The sequence below is a fragment of the Strix uralensis genome, chromosome Z, assembly GCF_047716275.1.
Source record: "Strix uralensis isolate ZFMK-TIS-50842 chromosome Z, bStrUra1, whole genome shotgun sequence".
Classification (NCBI taxonomy): Eukaryota; Metazoa; Chordata; class Aves; order Strigiformes; family Strigidae; genus Strix; species Strix uralensis.
In genome coordinates this window covers 88672522-88694952 of record NC_134012.1, presented here as the reverse complement: position 1 = coordinate 88694952, position 22431 = coordinate 88672522, and the positions used below count along the sequence as shown (strand labels likewise).

The 22431-nt window shown below is 44.2% G+C and overlaps 2 protein-coding genes across 2 annotated transcripts; one reads left to right on the top strand and one right to left on the bottom strand.

Moving 5' to 3' along the window:
• Nucleotides 1–2429: 2429 nt before the first annotated feature.
• Nucleotides 2430–13807, bottom strand: RAD1 (RAD1 checkpoint DNA exonuclease). Its single transcript, XM_074855207.1, has 5 exons — nt 13540–13807; nt 8781–8889; nt 6106–6364; nt 5653–5751; nt 2430–4895 (listed from the first exon to the last, which is right to left on the bottom strand). The coding sequence occupies exons 1-5, from the start codon at nt 13732–13734 to the stop codon at nt 4712–4714; spliced, it is 846 nt and encodes a 281-aa protein (XP_074711308.1). The 5' UTR covers nt 13735–13807; the 3' UTR covers nt 2430–4711.
• BRIX1 (biogenesis of ribosomes BRX1) lies at nt 13801–18727 on the top strand. The gene is made up of 10 exons (XM_074855205.1): nt 13801–14000; nt 14971–15082; nt 15482–15525; nt 16141–16211; nt 16592–16641; nt 16739–16812; nt 16909–16959; nt 17251–17352; nt 17907–18035; nt 18356–18727. Exons 1-10 carry the CDS (start codon nt 13851–13853, stop codon nt 18623–18625), a joined length of 1053 nt encoding a protein of 350 aa, XP_074711306.1. The 5' UTR covers nt 13801–13850; the 3' UTR covers nt 18626–18727.
• Nucleotides 18728–22431: the final 3704 nt, after the last annotated feature.

Here is a 22431-nt window from a genome sequence, read left to right as displayed (position 1 = left end):
CCAACCAACAGTTTTTGCAAATAACTACCCAGCACTGCTCTGGATCAGCCCACTCCTCTGTGCAGGTGGCCCTGCACCTTTCAAGGTGATGTTTCCGCAGTGCAGGCCCTGGCTGGGCAGCACCCCAGCCCCTCCGAGCCCAGGAGCCTCTCATGCAGTGTCTGTATGAGCAGGGGCAGCCTGGGTGGTGGCCCCGGGGCCCTCAGCCACACTGCTGGGGTTCATGGGAGCAGCTTTGCACCTAAATGCTTGCTCCTCTGATTTCTGGACTGCGCTGAGCTGTGCATGAAATCTTAAAGAGGAGTCTGTCTCCTTGGACAGCTGTCTGGATTTCAAGCAGACAGAGGCACTGTCGTTTGGTGTTGCTGCAAAACCCCTGCAGCTACCGCCTCCCTTAGGGCTGCAAATCCATTGCTGCACTCTACTAGCACTTATAGCGTAAAATACACACATATGTACAGATAGATTTCTTATCTAATTAGATAAATACAGGAAATACATTGAAGCACCCAGCTTTCTGCTGGCTTGCTCTTTTTTGGTCAACTCCATGGTCCCATATGAGCTGGAAGGGTAGGAGGCTGTTAACTTCTCCATGGAGAGCTTTCATCGTCCCTTCCCTCAGCCTCATGTCAGCAGACTAGAAAACCAACATCCCCTCCAGGCTTATCTGCAAAGAGCCAGCCACCAAAGCAGCAAGTTTAACGTAGTTTTTGACCAGTGGCTCACTGGGGTTTTGATCTGCAGAATAAATGATTGGGCTCAGGGGATTGCCAAAGTGTTGACCCGAAGTCACCAAACGCTGATGCATGCTGTTACTGAGTGACATTCCCACCATCTCTCTGCCCTCATTGGGGGCAAAAGAGAAGCTTTTCCTGGACTTCCTGGATTTCTTTGTTGTGCAGTTTGGATCTTTCTAGACTTGCTTTGGGTGTATTTTTCTCCATGGAGGGCCAGGATACTTGCACAGAATGACATTCACATTCGTGGTGGATATTCAAACCCATTCCTCAGAGTCTATTAACTCCACAAAGAGATTAGAGCTGTATAGGCACCTGATTACATTTCCCTGCCACACTCACTCCCTCGCAGAGCCCTTACAATTAGATTTAGTAGTGCTAACACAGTGTTAGTTGTTCGAGCCTGGCTAAGGATAGCAGCAGGGTAGAAAGAGGCTGAAGCAGCCTGTTGTGGCCTCTGGCTGCCATTTATACCTAAGCAGTCCTGCCACCACCTCAGATTCATACAAAAATGAGTTTCTGTCTCAACAGGAATGCATCAAGCCTCTACTCTGTAATAGCTCCACTTTAAAAATAATTCTGTATTTGTTCAGTTTAATGTTAGTGGTCTCTCAGCAAAAGCACTGTTTAGTGTTACTATAATTATTTATACAATTTCTGCATATTTTTTTTGGTAAGACCCACCTGCTTGACTCTTAGGGCTTTTATAAGCTGCTACAAAATGAAGTTCAAAACAGACACCTACAGGAAACAGCATGTGGCTTATCTCAAATTTTCCAATTATTTTTGACCTTGCTAAAGACCTATCTAGTCAAGAATACAAGAATGTATTTTCTTATAAATCTACATGTAATTAAACATTGTTTCCCTTACTAACTTTGAAACAGAAGTATAGAACTCAATTCCTTTTGGAGAATTTTGGGCTCAGCAGCTTTACAGATCCAAATGGTTGTGGATGGGCCTCAATATGTGAAAGCCAGAGCAACACAAGAACTTCTCAGTGTGTTGGGAGGTAAGAGGTAACATTAGCACTGGCATTGTTGGTGTTTTGTTGCATAAAGACTGTCAGGACCAGAAGCCAAAGTCATTATTTTGGCTTCCAGTATCTTAGCAGACCAGTGGGACCCAAGGCCCATTGGTAGCAGTAGTAGAATAAAAGGAGGTGCCTTCTCGAAGACTTGAAGTCAGTTCTTACTCTGAAAAGCACAAATCAAAATAATTGGAGGAAAAGTCACTTGTCAGTTTAGTGGCCTCTGGATCTGAGTTGCCCAGAGTCCCAAAGGCAGTAAATCAGAACAGCCTGGCAGCACCTACTACAGCTATATTGAACCCAGGTGGAAAACGCTGGTTCTGGTTTCCCCCCTCCAAGAACTGTTTTTAGTTTACACCATCAGTTATGCTGAATACTTGCGTGTACCATTTTATAAGAAAGCAAGCGGGCAAAATCTAAGTCATTCTGGATACTACTAAAGGGAAAAATTTGAACTAAATGTTTCTTCTATGGCAGGTTTCCCATGGTCTGCAAGGGAAAAAGACTTGTCAAGTAGAAGAGATAAAACGTACTAAAGGCACTGTCCCCCAAGTTTTGGATCTCATGCAAAGTGTGGTAGGAAATTTAATCTAATCCCACAGTGAAGGTTTGCAGAATTTAAGCAATTTACCAGGTCAAAAAGATGCACAACGACTTTCCAGTCATTATTCTCTTCACCTTTTTTATTTGACTGTGTTTGAAGGCAGAAATGTAATATAATCCATCACAGGTGGATCCTAAACCTTGCCTTACGGCAAGGAGTCTGTAGCCCAGACTTTCCATGACTTTGTCCACCTAGAACCATATCCAGGTGCACAAGGTGTCACAAGGTGCACAAGCATCTCCCCACCTTTGTGAGTCTAGGTCCTGACTTAGTCCATTTGGGGTACAGATGTTAAGCCTTGCACAAATCATGCATGTCTGTAATAGCTATTATTTATGAAATGCGACAGTTGCTTTCTGGTATTTTGTGGTGTTCTAACTTCTTAGGATATTATTTCCATGATCCCTGTTGGTGGATTATAGAAGAAATTGTTAAAAGTACTATTTTAAGAAGTAATATAGTACATCTGTAGGCAATTATACAGAAGTACAAATGTTAAGCCACAGTAATGTCCTTGAACACAGTACAAGGAACTTTGATACTCCAAAATAAATCACATTAAGAAAGTGATGTGTTCTGTTTCATTTTTATCCTGTCACCCAGAGATCATGTAAATAATTCTTAACGCTCACTAGTCAGGGATAATGTTAATAATTCCCAAGGAGACCATAATTTTTTTTTTTCACTGAAGAAATTGAGGTAGTAAGCCAAAAGGAAATTCACCTAGACTGAATACTTAAGTTTGAAAAAGAAAAAAGATGGTAAATAAGAGCAATTTAGAATATTATTAGGTATCTTTATCAGTCTTGTAGTTCAAAGATTTGTCATTATTTTTCAAACGTAAAATTCATTGCAATAAATGGAGGATCTGCAGGGAAGACAACGAAAGTGAACTGTCGACACTGCACCCTGAAAGTATACTCTTGCTGACACAAGCAAGAGGTGAAAAATGGTCAACAAAAGCATTTTAAACTTAAAATAAACCCAAAGGACTTGGATTCTGTTGAACTGTGAAGCAATCAACTTGGTAACATACGAACATTCTGTCTTCCACACGTGCACAGCAGGACCTCATCTTCTGACAAACAATAAAACTTGACTACAGCCTAGAGCTGTATAAACTACCCGCAGATCACTGACTCTGGGATTGCACCCCACAGCAGCCAGGCAGGAAGACTGCAGTCTCTTGCAGTGCGATCCGCAGTCTCTGCATCTGGATCTGCCCAGCTGGTTCGGTGGACCTCCTGTTCTGAGCAGGTTGTTTGCAATGGAGAGGTGTGAAAGCAGAAGTGCAACGTTTGACCTAAGTACAACCCACCTCACTATTTTGCAAAGGTGGCCACTGCAGAAAACTCTCCAGAAACTGCACTCCCTTTTCAGTGAGTAAGAAGTTATGCCCATATTTATCAGTGATATGAATACCCCACCCCACGGGACACAGGCAGACATTCCTTCACTTCAGTTTAGGAGTCCCTCCTGTTGCTGAAAAAGGCTATTGAGATAGTAAACGAATTTCAGAAATAATTTCAAATACAAAACTTTTCTCTCTTCTTATGATTCTTAACGGCAATAGTAGAGTAGCAGGGTAGGAATGGGGACATGTACATACAGAAACATTTCAACAACAGCATTCTTGTGGCTGTGTAATAAATTACTAGATAGAAAACAATAATGTTGCCAGAATAGTTATGAGTAACAAATAAGTAAATCCTGGCTTCTATCTTAATTCACCAATTCAACACCAGTATTGCAGACAAAAGGGTAAATTGGTATCAGATGAAATTCCAAGGAATTAAGGTATATTAAGAATTAATCAAAATGAGGAAGAACCTAGTTGCTTCACCAGCAAAACACGTCAACATTTGCCAGAAAAAAACCACCTGCTGCTACTAAGAAATCATTTTGAAAATGTCATCCTCTTTCAGCACAAATTTGAGTTTACTTTTAAGTCACTGAAAGTTAACTGGCTAACATACAGCTAGTGTTCAGATTTTCTCTTGTGTAATTGCTTAGACAAGCCAAAGACAAAAACCAAAATACAAACAAAAATTCTTGGAGAACACTTTACAAAGCAGCAACATATTACATGAACACCACTTTAACATCTGTGCTGGAATCAGTGGCTATAAGAGATCAGCTCCCCTTCTTGTTTTTTTAGCTTAGTTTTTTCAGTCAAGGCTAAGAAATGTTTGCAAGGGACTAAAAAGGAAGTCCTTTTCCAGAGTTAAAAAAAATGACAGCATCAAGTCTATCAATCTTTACAGCTTTCATTCAGTTTTATAAAAAAATATAGTATTATATATATATCCATAAATATAATACAGATGCCGTAACATAAACCTACATTTCTGCTTCAGTAATATCCTCATCAGGGCAACAATAGTACTCCACGAAACAGATCTGTCCATCTTCATTCCTAATCATATACTGCAGTGATAGAAATCCTTGAGCATCTGTTCGAATGGACACTTTACAAGATAAAGCCAGTGCCTTTGTAGATGGTTTAAGCAAAGAAATCTTGTACCTGCAGAGGAAAAAAAGTCATCTGAAAAAAACATATTGTGCAGAGAGGAGCTGAAATATTACTCCCAATTAAAGCCACAGAATAATTAAAAAGCAACTAACAACGTGCTAATTTGATCTTTTCCTGGTAATGACACCAGACAGACATTGTTATCCCTTAGCTTTTGATCACAGACACAGACTTTTATCAGATGGGAAGTATTTTTTTCCCCTATACTTGTGAAATAAATGTCATAGTAATGCAAAACAGTTTTTTAAACTTTTCAGCAAGAAGGCATTATTGGGGTCACCATTAGCCGGGGTCCTTATTTCTCCGTGCGGGAACAGAAACGACGCAACACCAATGTGATGATCAGGTCGTCCATCTTTTTTTTTTTATTCCTTTTCTGGTTACATTTATATTCTACTAAGTTCCGTACACGCACTCATCTATCTTCTAATAGGCTACAGGTCATCTACACGTGCTGTTCATGCACCTCTACAAGCATTTGCATTGGTTAATTGCAATTGGCACGTAAAGCCCAAAACTTGCCAAAACTCCCTTATCTCATACCCTGTTCTGCTCAGACTTGTGTGCTTTTGCTGACCACAGATGTTTCTCACTTATCTGCTATCTTGTGTGTTTTTGCCAGCCTTATTTTGCTGGCCTTGTCTTCATCCTTGCATTCTTCTGTCTGCACTAACTTTCTCCCAATGCGGCCCAGACTCCTACATCGGCATGACTTGCCACACAGGGCACTGATCACAGACTTCCTAACCTGTTTGTCTGGGTCTGGTTACAGTGGAATGTTTCCATCAAGTCAGAGTCCCTAGGGTAGTCCAGATGTGCACTTCCTGCATTTCCAAAAGTGGATAACCTGCAAGACAAAAGGCACCATCTAAAAATACCTGATCACAGCCCTCTAAAAACTCATCAGAATCAGTCATCTTGCATATCTCAATGGCTGTTTCACAAAACACTGTTGTTTGTTTGGCTTTATTTAATTAAAAATGCTAAATTGTTCACATTGGTGTCACATTTACCAGGTTGTTAATATATTCATTACTGTGTTAATTAGCTTACATATTGGGATTTGTTATACTCATTACAATTCTTCTTGAAATAAAGCAATATTCTAAAATGGCTCCCCCATCTTCACCCTGAAAACTTCCAGACCTTACCAACAGAGGCCAAGCATGAACATTTGAGCCGAAAGCATAGTTTTAAGTACCTGAAGTAAGGTTTATCTGGAGACATGGTAATCTGCAGAACTTCACTGGTCATATCCAGTTCAGCAAATGCTTCTCGTAGCCCCTCCGACTGCAGGATAATTTTATTAACAACCTTTGTACTGCAGAAATCAAAGTCTAACAACTGATCAGGTTCTTGAGTGTTAATTTTGCACACTGTCACTACTCCTCCTTCTTCCAAGAAGAGCATCAAGGGATAACCATAACCACGATAACACATCCTAAGGGCCGTTGATGTTCCTGAAAAAAAGAGAATGAAATATACATTCTTCAGAGAGTTAGCTAGCACATCTGATCACTTTAGAGAATTCATATTTTACTGGCATATGGGGCACAGATCAATTTGATTTAGCATGTTTGGTCCAGACTCCAATACACTAATGTAGCATGGTTAGTGCAGCCTCCTAGACACCCTATGAAGTGCTAATAGCTATGCAGCAAAATTAACTTATTTGTATGTAGACACCAGTTCAATTCCAACTCATGTCATGTACCCAATGGGTAACACTAGCTGTGACAATGAAGCTGGATATGCCACATGTCTCTGGACTTGGAAAATCCTCAGTGGTCCTGAGGCTCTCTCTGGTGCACATCACCTTTCTTTACTACTCTTGTTACTTGTGCAACCCAAACTGAAGTTAACGCAGCTTAGCTTGCATTACGGTCACATCCTCCTTTTGCTAGGTAATCGTAATTTGAATGTTTGGTTTCCCAAAATCAGAGTGCTCTTTAGTACAGTTGATTTAGGTCTTCAGGTCAGAGTCACAACAGAAACAGCAGAGGAACGTGGAGTTCCAATACACAACTGCAATGGCAGAACTGCCCCAAAAAATTGTCATGGTATCACTCTACTCTGTGTGCGTACACAGTGCACCTTTTAGCACCCAGACAGTCATGCTAACTTGTAGTTATTTTTGCTTGTGAAAATATTTTTTGAACAACCATCAGGTTAAAAAAAAAATTAAAATTAATTTATAGGAAATAAAATTTGCTAAGACTTGGGGTTTTTTTGTTTAAACAGATGGGTTCATGTAATTCAGTATTTGTATACATAATTGTGAAGGCAGCTTCCCATGCACCTCTGTCACTGAAAAGACTACAAACAGGATCAATAATACAGTCTACTTGATTTTTTTGTAATTCACAAACTTGATAAGCAAGGCCTAAAGTGCTCTGACAGCACCAGAAATGCTACCCAATCCAGCCACAGATTTCCTGTGAGATCTTAGGTAAGTATCATTCCTCCAGTACTTTATCAGCAAGCTGGAGATAATACTCACAAAACAGATGCAGGTGTAGTCTGAAGAAGGGAAGGAACTGAAGGTGCCACATAACAGCTATTGCACTGGGACCAGGAGCACAGTGAACTGATGGTGCTACCTGGAACCCCTGCAGAATTCTTCAAGCCCAGTAAATCTGCACCAGAACATTTCTTAATTTGTGCATACGCTTGTTAATGTTTCTGAGGTAGCTGGATGTTCCAGGGTTACACAAGCCACAGAAATATTGGAAAGAGATCACATTTATTATTGAGTTCATACAAAATTTTTTGTTAGCAAGACAAATTCGAAATTATGTCTATACTGTGTCTCAGTGTACTGATTTCTGTCACAGTTCACAGCAATGAGTCATCCCGAGTCCCTTGTAAGTCCAATGTGGATCCCTTGTGGCCTTAAGATGTACTGACAGCTTTCATGCTTTTTCAGCTCAAACTGACAGGTCTGATAAGAGGCTGCCCCAGCCTGTCCAAGCAGTAGTCTTTTAGCCTGATGCTGAGGGTATGTGCAGCCTGCCCTGCTGGCCACATAAAAGCATGTGACAGCGTGAAGCACTGTCCCCAGCAGAGGGAACCTTGGTGCTCTCTACATCTATACTGACTACCCTGAATGGGCTGCAGAGGAACTATTCTGCCAGCTGTGCCCAGATTTTCCCCTTAAGTGAAGGGCACTTGGGAACAAACCAGCGTATTTGTGTGATGTGGATGATCTATCCAGGCCCTGGGCTGAAAGCAGATCGACTGGAAAGGCAGTCATGGCATGTAATAGGCCTAGGGTAGAGTACTCGCCTTAGAGTCAGAACTCCAAGCCTAAACATCACACAACTTGACAGAGATGCCTGAACAAATTACTTGACATGTTTTCTTATCAAGATTACATAAACTATTAGAGATCTTCAGCCCTGAACCAGAATAATGGTACAAGCTGGGGCTGTTCATTGGACCTCATGCCACAAAAGGGTTCTCTCCCAAAACAAGTGGTTCTTTTGTGCCTTACACAGACCCAGAACATGTTATCTTCACAGGAAGACTCCTCTGTTTCTCAGTTACCCCACCAGCATCACACATATACCTTTATTCCATCTTCCAAACCGAATCAGCCTCTTTTAGCCTCTGCTGCTGCAGCAGTCCTGACACACCAGCTAGGCTCACATCCATCAGCTCCTGTCTTCCCTCCATCAGCTGTTATCACAGCACACACTTACATGAGCTTAAGTAAACAGGATGGATCCTGCTTCACAGTGATAGCTGCCATGCTCAGAAGGACTTAAGGTGAGGAAGTCACAAGTTTTGCAGAGACTGTCTCCCTATAGCTGTGTACAGGTTTCACTATGTGATTACACAATACATATACACTCTCAAGGTAAATACGCACCATACCTGGCAAAGAACTGGTACCAAAAATGGTCAAGCAGTCGAGAAGGACAGACAAATTGATCCGGAATGTCACTGATTCCTCCTGAACAGCAAATTCCTGAAAAATTTCTGCCTGTAAGAGAAAGGAAAGAGATGAAGAAAGAAGAGCTTCTGCAATTATTTTACAGTTTACACTTATTTCCTTAAATTCAGCGCTTTCACTTTCAGAGATCAGTGCAATACAAAGTGATTTCTACATGTAACAATGGAACTTCAGCCTCCAAACTAGTAAAATAAAATTGGGTCACAGCTGAAACAAAGTAGCATGGCATAAGCATGAAAACCTAAACACTTGTCTTTTATAGTTTAAAAACAAGCTACAAATGTTAAAGATTAAAGCTGACTACTGCTGGAGCTGGAAACATTCGGGGACCTAGTTTGGGTTGGAAGGGACCTTTGGAGGTCACCCAGTTCCAAACCCCCTGCAATGAGCAGGGATATCTTCAACTAGATCAGGTTGTTCAGAGCCCCGTCCAACTTGGCCCTGAATGTTTCCAGAGATGGGACATCTACCACATCTCTGGGTAACCTGTGCCAGTGTTTCACCACACTCATCCTAAAAAATTTCTTCCTTATATCTTGTCTAAATCTACCCTCTTTTAGTTTAAAACCATTTAAAAGATTGCCCACATCTTTTTTATAAGCTCCCTTTAAGTACTGGAAGGCTGCTATAAGGTCTCCCTGGAGCCTTCTCTTCTCCAGGCTGAACAACCCCAACTCTGTCAGCCTGTCCTCACAGGGGAGGTGTTCCATCCCTCTAAGCATTTTTGTGGCCTCCTCTGGACCTGCTCCAACAGGTCCTTGTCTCTCCTGTGCTGAGGACTCCAGAGCTGAACGCAGTAAAGGTGAGGTCTCATGAGAGTGGAGTAGAGGGGCAGAATCTCCTCCCTCAACCTGCTGGCCACACTTCTCTTGATACAGTTGGCATTCTGGGCTGCAAGTGCACATTGCTGGCTCATGTCCAGCTTTTCATCCACCAGTACTCCCAAGTTCTTCTCCGCAGGGCTGCTCTCAATCCCTTTATCCCCCAGCCAGTATTGAAACGGGGGTTGGCCTGACCCATGTGCAGGACCTTGCACTTGGCCTTGTTGAACCTCATGAGGTTCACATGGACCCACTTCTCAAGCTTGTCCAGGCCTCTCTGGATGGCACATCCATTCCCTCGGGCATGTCAACCACACCACTCAGCTTGATGTCATCTGCAAATTTCCTGGGGGTGCACTCGATCCCACTATGTCACTGATGAAGATATTAAACAGTACTGGTCCCAGTACAGACCCCTGCGGGACACCACTCATCACAGATCTCCATCTGGACATTGAGCCATTGACCACTACACTCTGGATGTGACCATCCAGCCAGTTCTTCAGTCACCAAACAGTCCATCCATCAAGTTCATCTCTCCCCAGTTTAGAGAGAAGGATGTTGTGGGGGATCACATCAAGGCCTTACAGAAGTCCAGATAGATGACATCCGTAGCTCTTCCCTTGTCCACTGACGCAGTCACTCCATCAGAGAAGGCCATGAGGTTGGTCAGACAGGACTTGCCCTTGGTGAAGCCATGCTGGCTGTCTCAAATCACCTCCCTGTCCTTCATGTGTCTTAGCACAGCTTCTAGGAGGATCTGTTCCATGATCTTCCCAGGCACAGAGGGGAGGCTGACAGAACAGTAGTTCCTAGGGTCCTCCTGTCTACCCTTTGTAAAAATGGGTGCAATGTTTCTTTTTTCTCAGCCTCCAGGGATTTCACCTGACTGCGATGACTTTTCAAATATGATGGAGAGTGGCTTGGCAGCTACAGCAGCCAATTCCCTCAGGACTCTGGGGTGCATCTCGGCAGCTCCCACAGACTTAAGTATGCTCAGTTTCCTCAGATGGTCTTGAATCTGATCTTGTGCAGTGGGAGGGACTTTGCTCCCCCAGTCCCTGCTCAAGGTCCATCCACTCAAGAGGTGTGGGAAGAGAGATTGCCAGGGAAGACTGAGGCAAAAAGTTGTTGAGTACCTCAGCCTTCTAGTGCATTGTTACCAGTTTACCAGTGGTGTTCATGGGGGGGAACACTTTCTTTGCCCTTCCTTTTCTGGCTGACATACCTACAGAGGCCCTTTCTATTGTTCTTCACGTCCCTTGCCAAGTTCAGCTCCAGCTGCACCTTGGCCTTCCTGACCCCATGCCTACACAATGGGGCAATGTCCCTATGCTGTCCCTGCTTCCACTGCCTGTGCATTTCCTTCTTGCCCTTTAGTTTGACCATGAGTTCTTGACTCATCCATGCTGGTCTCTTGCCTTCCTTTCCTGATTTCTTACTCATGGGGATCAAGAGCTCTCGTGCTCTATGAAAAGCGCCCCTAAAGATCTTCCAGCTCTGTTCCACTCCCTTGTCCCTGAGGGCAGTTTCTCAGGGGGTCCTGTTGACTAACTCCCTTAACAGCTGGAAGTTTGCTTTCCTAAAATTCAGGGTCGGGACTTTACTCTTTACCTGACCCATATCTCTCAGGACTGGGAACTCCACCACTGCAATACAAGTGCAGCTATACAATGTCCTCCTCCAGAAACAATACTTTTCTTCACCTAGAGCATGAATAAACACTTCAAATAATAAAAATATGTAAGAACAGAACAGAATAGAATAGTGAGTTCACCACATTGAAACATGCTGAAATGTGCCTTTACTAGTCTGATGGGGGTAAACTATTCCAGGCTACCCCATCTGCCACTGGGCACTAGCTGCTTTGTAGTAACTGCAGGAACAGAGTATCTCAGAAATAAAGCAGGGTCATGTGAGCTGCTTTTAAAAAAGCAGTTACATATTTTTACTGGCAGCCAAGAGGGCAAACCGCAGCCTGGGGTGCATCAGACACAGCATGACCAGCCGGTCAAAAGCGGTGATTATCCCGCTGTGTTCAGTGCTGGTGCGGCCTCACCTTGAGTGCTGTGGGCAGTGCTGGGCCCCACAGTTTAAGGAGGATGTGCAGGTCCTTGAATGCATCCAGAGGAGGGCAGCAAAGCTGGTGGGAGGGCTGGAAGGCGTGTCCTGTGAGGAGTGGCTGAGGACTCTGGGCTTGTCTGGTTTAGAGAAAAGGAGGCTGAGGGGTGACCTCATTGCTCTCTACAGCTTCCTGAGGAGGGGAAGTGGAGAGGGAGGTGCTGATCTCTTCTCCCTGGACTCCAGTGACAGGACGTGTGGGAATGGCTCAGAGCTGCACTGGGCGGGGGGGGGAGGTTAGGCTGGACATCAGGAAGCATTTCTTTACTGGGAGGTTGGTCAAACACTGGAACAGGCTTCCCAGAGAGGTGGTCGATGCTCCAAGCCTGTCAGTGTTTAAGAGGCATTTGGACAAAGCTTTACTGTTAAACACACTTTAACTTTTGGACAGTGTGAAAGTGGTCAGGCAGTTGGACTAGATGACCGTTGTAGGTCCCTTCCCACTGAAATATTCTGTTGTATTCTATACTTAACAGCTCAAAACTCTCAAAGGCACCTCCAGTCACTGTTCCTCTGCTCCTGCCCACATATGCCCACTGCTTAACTTCCACTAGCACACGCTAGCCACTTCACGAGCCAGCTTAACTTACTCGAATAGCAGAAAGATAACCAAACAAATACAGCACTAGTGTGAAGAAGGACTGTGCAGCAAGGAGCAGAAGAAAGGGGAGATGCAGGAACAGGAAGACTCAGGCTTCTCCCCTTTCACACACAGTTCAGGCTGCAGTTTCACAGACAGCAAAGACAGACTCTAAAGGACAGAAGAAAGGCAAAGTTGGGTTTGAGTTACAACCGTAACATTCCTCACCCCTTCCATTTATATCCCCAGTATCATACATGCTTTCAAAACCAGGAACCAGCACAACACCTGTTGTTCTGAACAAAGCACTTACAAGATGGATATGTATTAAATAAAAGCAAACAAACAAAAAACACTCAGAAAGTAAACTATTGTAAATGAAGCAAAGCTGGCAGTCACAGCTACAAATGAGGTAGCAGAAAAGTGAGCAAGGATGCTTTTGATCTTTTATTAAATGCAAGTGAAGAAAAGTAATTTAGATTGCTATTTAAAGCTGCCTATATGGACAGTTCCGTGTAGCTGAGATCCTCTAAGCGTGACCTCCCAAGCACCTTTTCTGGACAAAGTTCAGCACAGGCAGGATCAGAGTGTGAAAGGGGCAGTCCACTGCTCTAGTCCTGTGGCAAAACACATATTCCTGTGTTGTGGCTGGAAGCTCTCAGCTTAGCCCAGCTGATACACTGCAGGTGAGTGTCTGTGAATTCGTACTCTTTCAGAGTTGACTTAAATTCACCTTTTTGGCTTTGGGATGAAACATAGTAAAATTACTTAGAAGACAGACAGATACTTTATGAACTTGCTCATACATCTGAGTGGTATGGTCAGTAGGAGCAGTGGGCTTAGCAGGTGCCAACACATTAAACAAGAGCGCAATCTCATCACACAGCAGGCATACAGGAACAAACCAGGCGCTGAGCTCGGCCTTTCAATAGCACGGACATCTCATAAACGACCACGTCACCTCCTTCACCTCAGCTCCCGCCCCTATGCCGTGATTTCTGCAACGTTTTCCCTTCTCCGCGGGTAAACTCGCTGCACACCCCCTCTACCCCGTAAGCGGGGCCTTTCTAGGGTCTCGGAGAGCGGCACTAGCCCCTCCTCACCGCTGGCCCCGGGGAGGGACTGCCCCGCCAGCAGCGGCCGGGCCCGGGGCCCCACCTGGATGAAGGCGTTGGCCTGGATGCACTTGGCGTCCTCCACGGTCACCCTGAGGCCGTTGGCCGTGGCAAAACACGTGGCGTGGTCCTGGAAGTGAACAGCCCTGAGGAGGCTGGAAAGGTGGCGGGCATTGTCCAGGCTGGCGGCCAGCACGTACGGCTCGCCGCTGGCGGGCGGCTGCGCTGAGAACGGCATGGCGGACACCCCCCCGCCGCCACAGCCGCGCTTCCGCAGGGGCCGGAAGTGCGAGGGCAGGAAGTGCGAGAGGCCGGAAGTGCCCGCGGCTGTGGGCACGGCGTGGTGCGCCCGAAATGGCGGCGGCCAAGAGGAAGCGTGATGGCCCGGCGGCGCGACCCAAGAAGCGAGCTAAGAAGGCCCCAAGCGCGCCTGAGCCGGATGCCGATCCGGGCCCAGGGGGAGCGGTCCCGGAGGAGTACAGCATCCCGCCGCCGGTCTCCCAGGTACCTCCCAGCCCCTCTGCCCCGGGCGGAGCGGGCTGGGCCGCGCCGGGCCCCGTGTTCCTGCCCTGCTCCCTGCCTGGGCCGGCGTTTACCCGTAGGAAGGGCTCCTCGCCTCAGTGCCCAGGGCTATCGTTAGGGAGGTATTCCGCCTCCAGGGGCGGGCAGCAGAGGCACAGGTGACCCTCTGTTGACGGTTCCTGGGGGGCGACTTCTGCGGCCTTAGCTGCTCCCAGGGCTGGGGCACCAGGAGTCGGGGTATCTGGGGGGAACCCAGCCGCTCAGCGAGGATAGAGAGGCTTTCTCGTAGTTTTATTATAATCCTGGCTCACATACAAGCAACATGCGGTGGTATGTAATTTCTGTGGAAATAGGCAAAGAACATTACTCTGGTCGATGTGAATTAAGATGTGTTACCTTAATCTCAAAAGTATTTTAAAGAGTTGAATAATTCTGTTATATGCAATGGGTGTATGGGAATTATGCCTGTTTCATTTAGGAATTGGCCTGAGACGGCTTCAGTAATTGCCATGTAGTTTGCCTAAAAGAAAAACAAAAAGCACATTGAAGTCAGATCTCGTCATATGCTCTGCTGTAGGAGAAGCTAAATTGTGCTCTGAGGCTGTAGCTCGGGTCATTTTTCAGGGAAGGAGGGGATGCCTTTTGCAAATAAGCAATGCATATTGTTTTCTTAATGCCATATATACTTTATGTTTTGTACAAGTGAAAGGCTTTACGTAGGAACATACTGAAGCAGGGCGGATGATGGCTCTTCATGTAAAAACTTAGGCCACTATGTTCTGTAGGAAAGTCATCACTGGCTGAGAGAGTGATTCTGTGCAGATGGGCAGATGATGTTAACAGATGTTCTTACTGTGTTTTCCAGTAATTACAGTTCAAACGTTTATTGTTGCTGACTGTATTAGTTTTAAGGCTAGAAACTGCCTGCTTCACTTTGGTGTCTTTTTCCTAGGGTAAATGGAAAAACAAGGAGCGAGTGCTTATTTTCTCTTCTCGTGGAATTAATTTCAGAACAAGGCACCTAATGCAAGACTTAAGGACATTGATGCCTCACTCTAAAGCAGGTAGTTTAGGCATCGTCCCTAACTTACATTTTCAGCATAGTTTTAAACCAAGAACTTCTAACAACCTGTTCTTTTTAAAACTGTGGTACGTAACTGTGTTGATGAAACTTTTATCTTAAACAAACAAACACCAAATTCCTTTTGAGCCAACAAATACAGTGACTGTTGTTGTATCTGCATATTTTCTGGAAAATTACTCCTATGGTCTCAGTCCTCTAAGTGCACAGACAATTTTGTTGCTATGTTTATTTATTGCATAACATGTCTGAAACAACTTGATAATTATTCTTAACCTTTCATTTATAGCCAGTAAAATTTTTGCAAAACAATTGACTGTTAAAAGAACTTCTTGTGTTAAATTGGTTTTCCAGCCTTCTAAATGTTGTTCTTGTTTTCCAGATACTAAAATGGACCGTAAAGACCAGTTGTTTGTAATTAATGAGGTAATCCAGGATTTAACTAGTGCTTTTTTAATTTTCTCTGGAAATGCATTGTGCAAGAGAAAAGGGCAACAAGTTCAAAGGAACTCATACAAGTTATAGGACTTGTATAAGTTCACAGATGAAAATTAGTGATATTCAAAAAGGACTTATGTTAGAACAGGAAGTTGACGTTTGATTAATAAAACCAAAATGAGACCTTTAGTTAAACATAGACTTTTGTCATGAAGAAATAAAACAGAATCTGTCATTCTAATATAGGGGAAAGGTGTGTTACAGTTTATACTTGAAGAAAGCGGGGAACAAATATGCAGCCAGGCCAAACTGTGTAGTAGGGCATGGGTAGTTCTGAAACTAGAACCTAATGTCAGCTCCTGCTCTAATGTTTATGTCCTGGAGAGCTTACCAGAATGCTTGTAGCTTTAGTGAAGTTATTACTCCTGGTAATAAATACATGAGACTTTTCAACAAAACAAGTGTTTCAACTTAAGTTTGGGGATTAGTAGCTGTAATTCATTAAGATCAGACCTTTGCTTTTGAACTTACATTTTGCATGGGGGAAGATATTAGAGATTGATGAGAATTTTGTAAACATCTAATTTGATGTGTCTTGTGTAGGTGTGTGAAATGAAAAACTGCAATAAGTGCATCTTTTTTGAAGCCAAAAAGAAACAGGATCTCTATATGTGGTAAGAAAATGCTATCTTTTCTTACACTTTTATATATAGGTGGGGATGCCGCCCTTCTATTTAAAATTTCTTACTCTAATCATGAAGACGCATGCAATAGTGGTGCTTAGTTAAATTTGTACAAATCTTGCACTTCTGTGGGTAGTACAAGTTTACAATGCATGACCAGCTGTTGTAGACTTTACAGAAGCATTTTACAAAATTGTTTTGAAAGCAAGTGTTCATAAGTATGTTAAAGGAACTCAATAATGATAGAAAAGCAACTGAAATTACTTCAATACAGAAACAACTGGTTGGAGTGTACTGCAGAAATCTGGCATACCTTCTGGCTGCTGTTAACGTTTTTCTTTTCTCTCTTCCCCGCTACCTGTCCTTTGCAGGCTTTCAAATACACCACAGGGACCATCAGCTAAATTCTTAGTGCAGAACGGTAAGTTGGTTGACATTATTGTGTTTGGACTCTTGCTTTCTTGTCTGTACAGTTTTCTGTAAGTACTAAAATAGTCTTTTTAAAAAAATCTCTGTAGTTCACACACTGGCTGAACTGAAGATGACAGGAAACTGCCTGAGGGGCTCACGGCCCCTTTTGTCTTTTGATCCAGTAAGTATAGGTTTTATTTAATTGAGTGTGCTTTTGTTTTCCTTGCATGACTATTCTATTTACCTTTGTATGCAAAATTACATTTTTTCTTTGTAGACATTTGACAAGGAGCCACATTATGCCCTGCTAAAAGAATTGCTTATTCAGGTCAGTCTGTAGTTCTTCTATCCAGTGTTTCTTCCTTACTGGAAATGGCTTTTGGCAACATATTTTAAAATGTCAACTTAAGTACTAGTTTTACACTTCTGAACTTGCAAAAAATCTTCAAAGGATTAGAGTCATGTGCTTAAAATCACTGGGACACTTGTTCTTACAAGTTTTGAGTTTTGAAAGTAACCTGGCATCGAGATCATAGTAAATCAAAATGAATTAAAAATGAGCCAATTATGTTTGGCCTCTTAAATTACAGATACTTAGAAATACTTCCTTTTATTACAGGTATTTAGTACACCACAGTATCACCCCAAAAGCCAGCCTTTTGTAGATCATGTTTTCACCTTCACTGTTACAGACGAGAGGATCTGGTTTCGGAATTACCAGGTTAGTGGTCTCTTAGCTCTTCAAGAGGAGCTCAGTGGAGTACTTCATATCAAATAACTTCATATCAAATCCATTAATTACAATAAAATAAGAAGAATCATTATTATCAGGATATGCCAATACTTAGTGCTTGCACAAAGTAGTTTTGGTTTCTTAAAATGACTTACCCTCTCCCATATCTCCGGGAAGAGCTGGTTTAAGTTCTGTGTGCTTCAATTTAGATTTTGTTAGTTGTGATTCTGTGGTGGTTGTCTTGGCAATGGGAAGTACTAGCCAAAGCCTAAGCTTTGCTTGCCTTCTGACCTTACTTGTTGTTTTGACCCGAAGTGTACTGGAGCTTACTTTCTAAAGCAGGAATTCACAAATACCTAGTACTCTCCAAGTGCTTGCTTGAACCTAAAAGAACTGCTTTATATAGAGAATTCTGTTTATACAAGTCTAGCTTATCAGCTTCAGTGGCATCGTATCTTGGATGTATCACCATATGCAAGATGCCTACAAAGTCATATGCTTTGATTTGATCCCTGAGAAATGAAGTATTCTTTTTATTGCAGATAATAGAAGAAGATGCATCTCTAGTAGAAATTGGGCCTCGTTTTGTCCTGAACCCCATAAAAATCTTCCAAGGCAGTTTTGGAGGACCAACTTTGTATGAAAATCCCCATTACCAGTCCCCAAATATGGTAAGCACCTTTGTTGTTGTCTTCTCTTTCATTTAGCAACTAATTTGAAAACCAGTCTTGCAGTCTGTCTGTGCAGGAGAATCATGTATGCCTTTCCCTGGGACCCTTTGTGGAAAAGAGTGCCCTAACTGATCACAATTTGAGAACAGAGTAATTTTGTGAAAATGGAATGAATGCAAAATTCCTGTAACTGAAAAGATGGCATTACAGTGAGGATTTTGACAATTAAGAAGAGAAATTACCACCTGTTTCCTTAATATCCGATTTCTTCTATCTTGCTTATTTGAAACCTGGTGTAATTTAAATTCTTATTTTTATAGCATCGACGGCTGATAAGATTGTCAGTGGCAGCCAAGTTTAGAGAGAAACAGCAGGTGAAGGAAGTACAAAAGATTAAGAAAAAAGGGACTAAGGTGCTCATGGGAGAAGATCCCACTGAAGTGGTCTTTGAGACTCCAGCTGAAGAAAAGCCAGTGGAAATACAGCTCGTGAAACCAGAGTCAAAGCCAATTGTCAAAGATAAGAAGAAGCTACGCAAAATACAGAGGAAGAAGCAAAAAAAGCTTTTCAGAACTGAAGCATCAGCGTAAATGTTACAAGTGATGAAATTACCTATGACATAATACTGTAAATAGTTGTTTTTACAGGCAAAACTAATGACTTCAGTTTTAAGTAAAATATCAATTTCTTTATTAGGGTTGAGTTTGCCCTCTTACTCTCTTACCCTCTTTGAGAGGATTCTGGGTTTTGAAAAATAACATGGCAACGGGGAAGGGGGAGTAAGAGACTCCAGATATTTCTGCTTTTGAGAATTGGCCCCTTACACCTGAGTACCTCTGGGAGACAACTCACTGTAACATGTACAAGGAATAAAAATAACTGGGTAGTCACTAGTGCTTGTCACGAACTGCAATTCAAAAGTCAGCTTTCCTAGTCTGACAGCAGTAGAAAATCCTTTTCAAAGTTTTAACTTTTATATGAATTCTGTGGGGAGTGGTGTTAATTTTTTTCTCCTCGTAATCCCTAGGGAGTGCGAAGTGTTATGGCCTCTTAATTGCCTTTTTTTATTAATAGTGAAAATGCTGCTACTTTTGCCTGTGGTAGCTCCTGTACCTAGTCAGGTTCTTAGGACTTCAAGCATAGCTATGGGGGAGAAATAGGCTAACTTAGGATTCTAGCCCTTAATACCAGATTCGTTGCAAGTTCCCTAAAGGCAAGAGGCAGTGCTACCCGTGATGCGTCTCAAAACCATACACCTACCATAGCCTGAAATAGAATTGCCCATGATTCTCTGTTACAGCAACAGTGCTTAAAAGCACAGAATTCCATGCTTTCATACACTTAACATGCAAGAAACTTTTCCTTTTTACAAAAACGCTGTCCTCTTAGTTCAATTGTATGTGTTATTTAGGTCTTGTTTTTCAAAGTTGGGTGAGTCCATACAGATTTTTCTATATAAAATTGACAAATAAGCTTCCAGTATTGCTTAAAAGTCATTACAACCAAAAGCCTTGATTTTGTTCATGGGTAATGTCTGTACTCTAAATGCAGCAGTGTTCATTGCACACTGATGAACAGCAGGAAGTCCAGAGTCTTGCCCACTGTCTGACAGTTGATGTTGCCTGAGAGCTAACAGCATGAGGTCAGCTTTAATTTGTATGTTTCATGAAGCTTTTAGGAAATCATTGTCTGTGAGTTTGCCCTTTTGCCAGATGCAGTTAAATGAGTCACCATTCATAACTTGCTAGCTGGGGACAGGAGTATACAACTGTTCTCTCACAGAAAATCTAATGGCATCAGCCTCCAACCAGACTAAAAAAATTCAACCATAATTGGGTGAGAATTCCTGTACAGTGCTCAGCAGAAGTCTGATTCCAAGACACTCCTCTTGACTGCTGTTAGGAAATAGTTATAGACCTCTTGGGGGCTATTTTTTCATTACCTTTCTTTAATCTGCTTTCCAGTTCGAGACCTTGATCTGGTTCTTCCACTGACTCTAGTGCTGTCTGCCTGTCTGCTCCCCCAGCTTCCCCGTGTTTCAGGGTCTTGCTCAAAGCCTGTTTCTATTTGGGTCTGTTGATTTCAGCCTCTGGTGCCTTGGTGCTGAACAGACACAGCTGGCACAAGAGGAAACTGACCTGTTAAGTGCTAAATATTATCCCACCCAGCAGGGCAAGGGAAATTCAGTGTCACCTCCATGATGAGATGATCTGTGTGCCATCTGATGGGAAAGAAAGACTGGTGAATACAGGCATGTGCTCAGTTCACGAGGTCACCGCAGAATGTGTCGTGTCAGAAGGGACCCATGAGGATCGTCGAGCCCAACTCCCTGCTCCTCGCAGGGCTACGTGAAACTAAACCACATGACTAAGAGCGTTGTCTAGACCCTCTTTGACAGGTTTGGTGCTGTCACCACTTCCCTGGGGAGCTTCTTCCAGTGACCAACCACTCTCAGTAGTGGTTTGAGCCCAGAGGGCAACTAAGGACCAACACAGCTGCTCGCTCACTCCTTCCCCCTCAGGAATGGGTAGGTGAAAATAAAGCAAAAAGGCTCAGGAATCGACATAAGGACAGAGAGGAGTGATTCACCCATTATGGTCAGAGGTAAAAGATAGTCTGATTAGGGGAAGAAAAAACATAAGTGGTGTTAGTGTTTGAATTAAATTTAACAAAACAATAGGACAATGAGAAGTATTATTACATCTTAAAATCACCTTCCCCCCACCCCTCCCTTCTTGGGCTCAGCTTTGCTCCCAATTTCTCTACCTCCTCACCCCCACCAGTGCAGGGGGCAGGGAATGAGGGGCTGCAGTCAGTCCTGCCGCTCTTTTCTCCTCAGGGGGAGGACTCCTTGCACTTTTCCCCTGCTCTGGCGTGGGGTCCCTCTCACCGAAGACAGTCCTCCATGAACATTCTCTTACGTGAGTCCTTCCCACGGGTTGCAGTGCTTCCCAAGCTGCTCTGGCATGGGTCCCTCCCACCTGCTACAATCCTCCGAGCACTGAACTACAGCAGCAGGGGCTTCTTCCCATAGCGTTCCAGCATTCTTTGGGTGCAGCCACCTGCTCCAGCATGGGGTCCTCCACGGGCTGCAGGTGGGCATCTGCTCCACCGATGACCTCCGTGGGCTGCAGGGGCACAGCCTGCCCTCTCACCACAGGCTGCAGGGGGGTCTCTGCTCTGGCCCACTTCCCCTCTTCCTCCTCCTGTCTTCCACCAGCCTTGGTGTTTGCATGGTGTCTCCCTTACATCCTCACGACTCTCACTCCTCCCCTCAGGTTCCCTTTCTAAAATGTTATCACAGAGGTGCAGCCACCGTCACTAATTGGCTCAGCACTGGTGCAGCAGCAGGTCTGACCTGGAGCCAGGGGAGCTTCAAGAAGCTTCTCACAGGAGCCACCATTGTAGCTCCCTCCCTTGCTATGAAAAACCCCACCACACAAACCCAACACACTTAGTGAAGAGCCTTTTCCTAACATTCAACCTGAACTTCACCTGACACAGATTCCATTTCCTTATGTCCTGACACTGGTCATCAGAGAGAGATCAGCTGCTCCTGCTCCGCTGCCCCCTGTGAGGAAGGTGTAGACTGCCATGAGGGCACTCCTCAACCTTTTCTCCAAGTTGAGCAAGCCAAGTGACCTCAGCTGCTCCTCGTAAGTCTTGCCCTTGAGACATTTCTCCATCTTGGTCACCCTCCTCTGGACACATTCTAATAGTTCGATGTCCTTCTACACTGAGGCACCCAATCCTGCACACCGTACTTGAGGTGGGGCCACACCAGTGCAGTGTAGAGTGGGACAGTCACCTCCCTTGACCAGGTGGCAATGCTGTGCTCGATGCACCCCAGGGCACAGTTGGTCCTTTTGGCTGCCAGGGCACACCACTGACTCCTATGCAACTTGCCATCAACCCAGACTCACAGATCTTGTTTTCTAATCTGAAACTCAGTTCATGCAGTGCCAACTGATACACCTCTAGAGAAAAAGGTGGCTTGGGCCAAACCTGAGATCTCTGAAGAGCACAGGTGTCAAAAAAAAAAAAAAAAGAAAAAAGTTAACGTTAATAACCTGAGACATGGGAGCTGCACTGGCTGTACACCTGAGCCCCGAGTACTCACAGAAATTCTAGCACAGGCACTTGGTTATTTGACAGCGGGTGACTGTAAGACCGAAATCCGGCAGCGCGGATGGAGACAGCGGCCTCCCCGCGCTTCTCCTACAGCGCCAGCGGCCCGGGCAAGAGAAAGGCGGGTGCCAGCCCCGCTCGGCAGACGCCGAGGGCCTGTGGGGGCGGCGGGCGGGGCCCTCCGCCACCCCGCCCCGGGGCGCGGCCCTCCGCCCCCCCGCCCCGCCTCCGCCCGCGGAGCTCCTCCCGGCGGGGGGCGGTGGCGGCG

What these genes read in the sequence shown, in the direction of transcription:
- RAD1 (XM_074855207.1), bottom strand. Translation starts at nt 13,734, where the DNA reads ATGCCGTTCTCAGCGCAGCCGCCCGCCAGCGGCGAGCCGTACGTGCTG. An exon ending in TGGTACCAGTTCTTTGCCAG is followed by an intron (nt 6,365 to 8,780) that starts GTATGGTGCGTA and finishes TCTTTTTTTCAG; the next exon opens with GAACATCAACGGCCCTTAGG. An exon ending in AACCAGACCCAGACAAACAG is followed by an intron (nt 4,896 to 5,652) that starts GTTAGGAAGTCT and finishes TTTCCTCTGCAG; the next exon opens with GTACAAGATTTCTTTGCTTA.
- BRIX1 (XM_074855205.1), top strand. Translation starts at nt 13,851, where the DNA reads ATGGCGGCGGCCAAGAGGAAGCGTGATGGCCCGGCGGCGCGACCCAAG. An exon ending in TCTGGTTTCGGAATTACCAG is followed by an intron (nt 17,353 to 17,906) that starts GTTAGTGGTCTC and finishes TTTTTATTGCAG; the next exon opens with ATAATAGAAGAAGATGCATC. An exon ending in ATTACCAGTCCCCAAATATG is followed by an intron (nt 18,036 to 18,355) that starts GTAAGCACCTTT and finishes TTATTTTTATAG; the next exon opens with CATCGACGGCTGATAAGATT.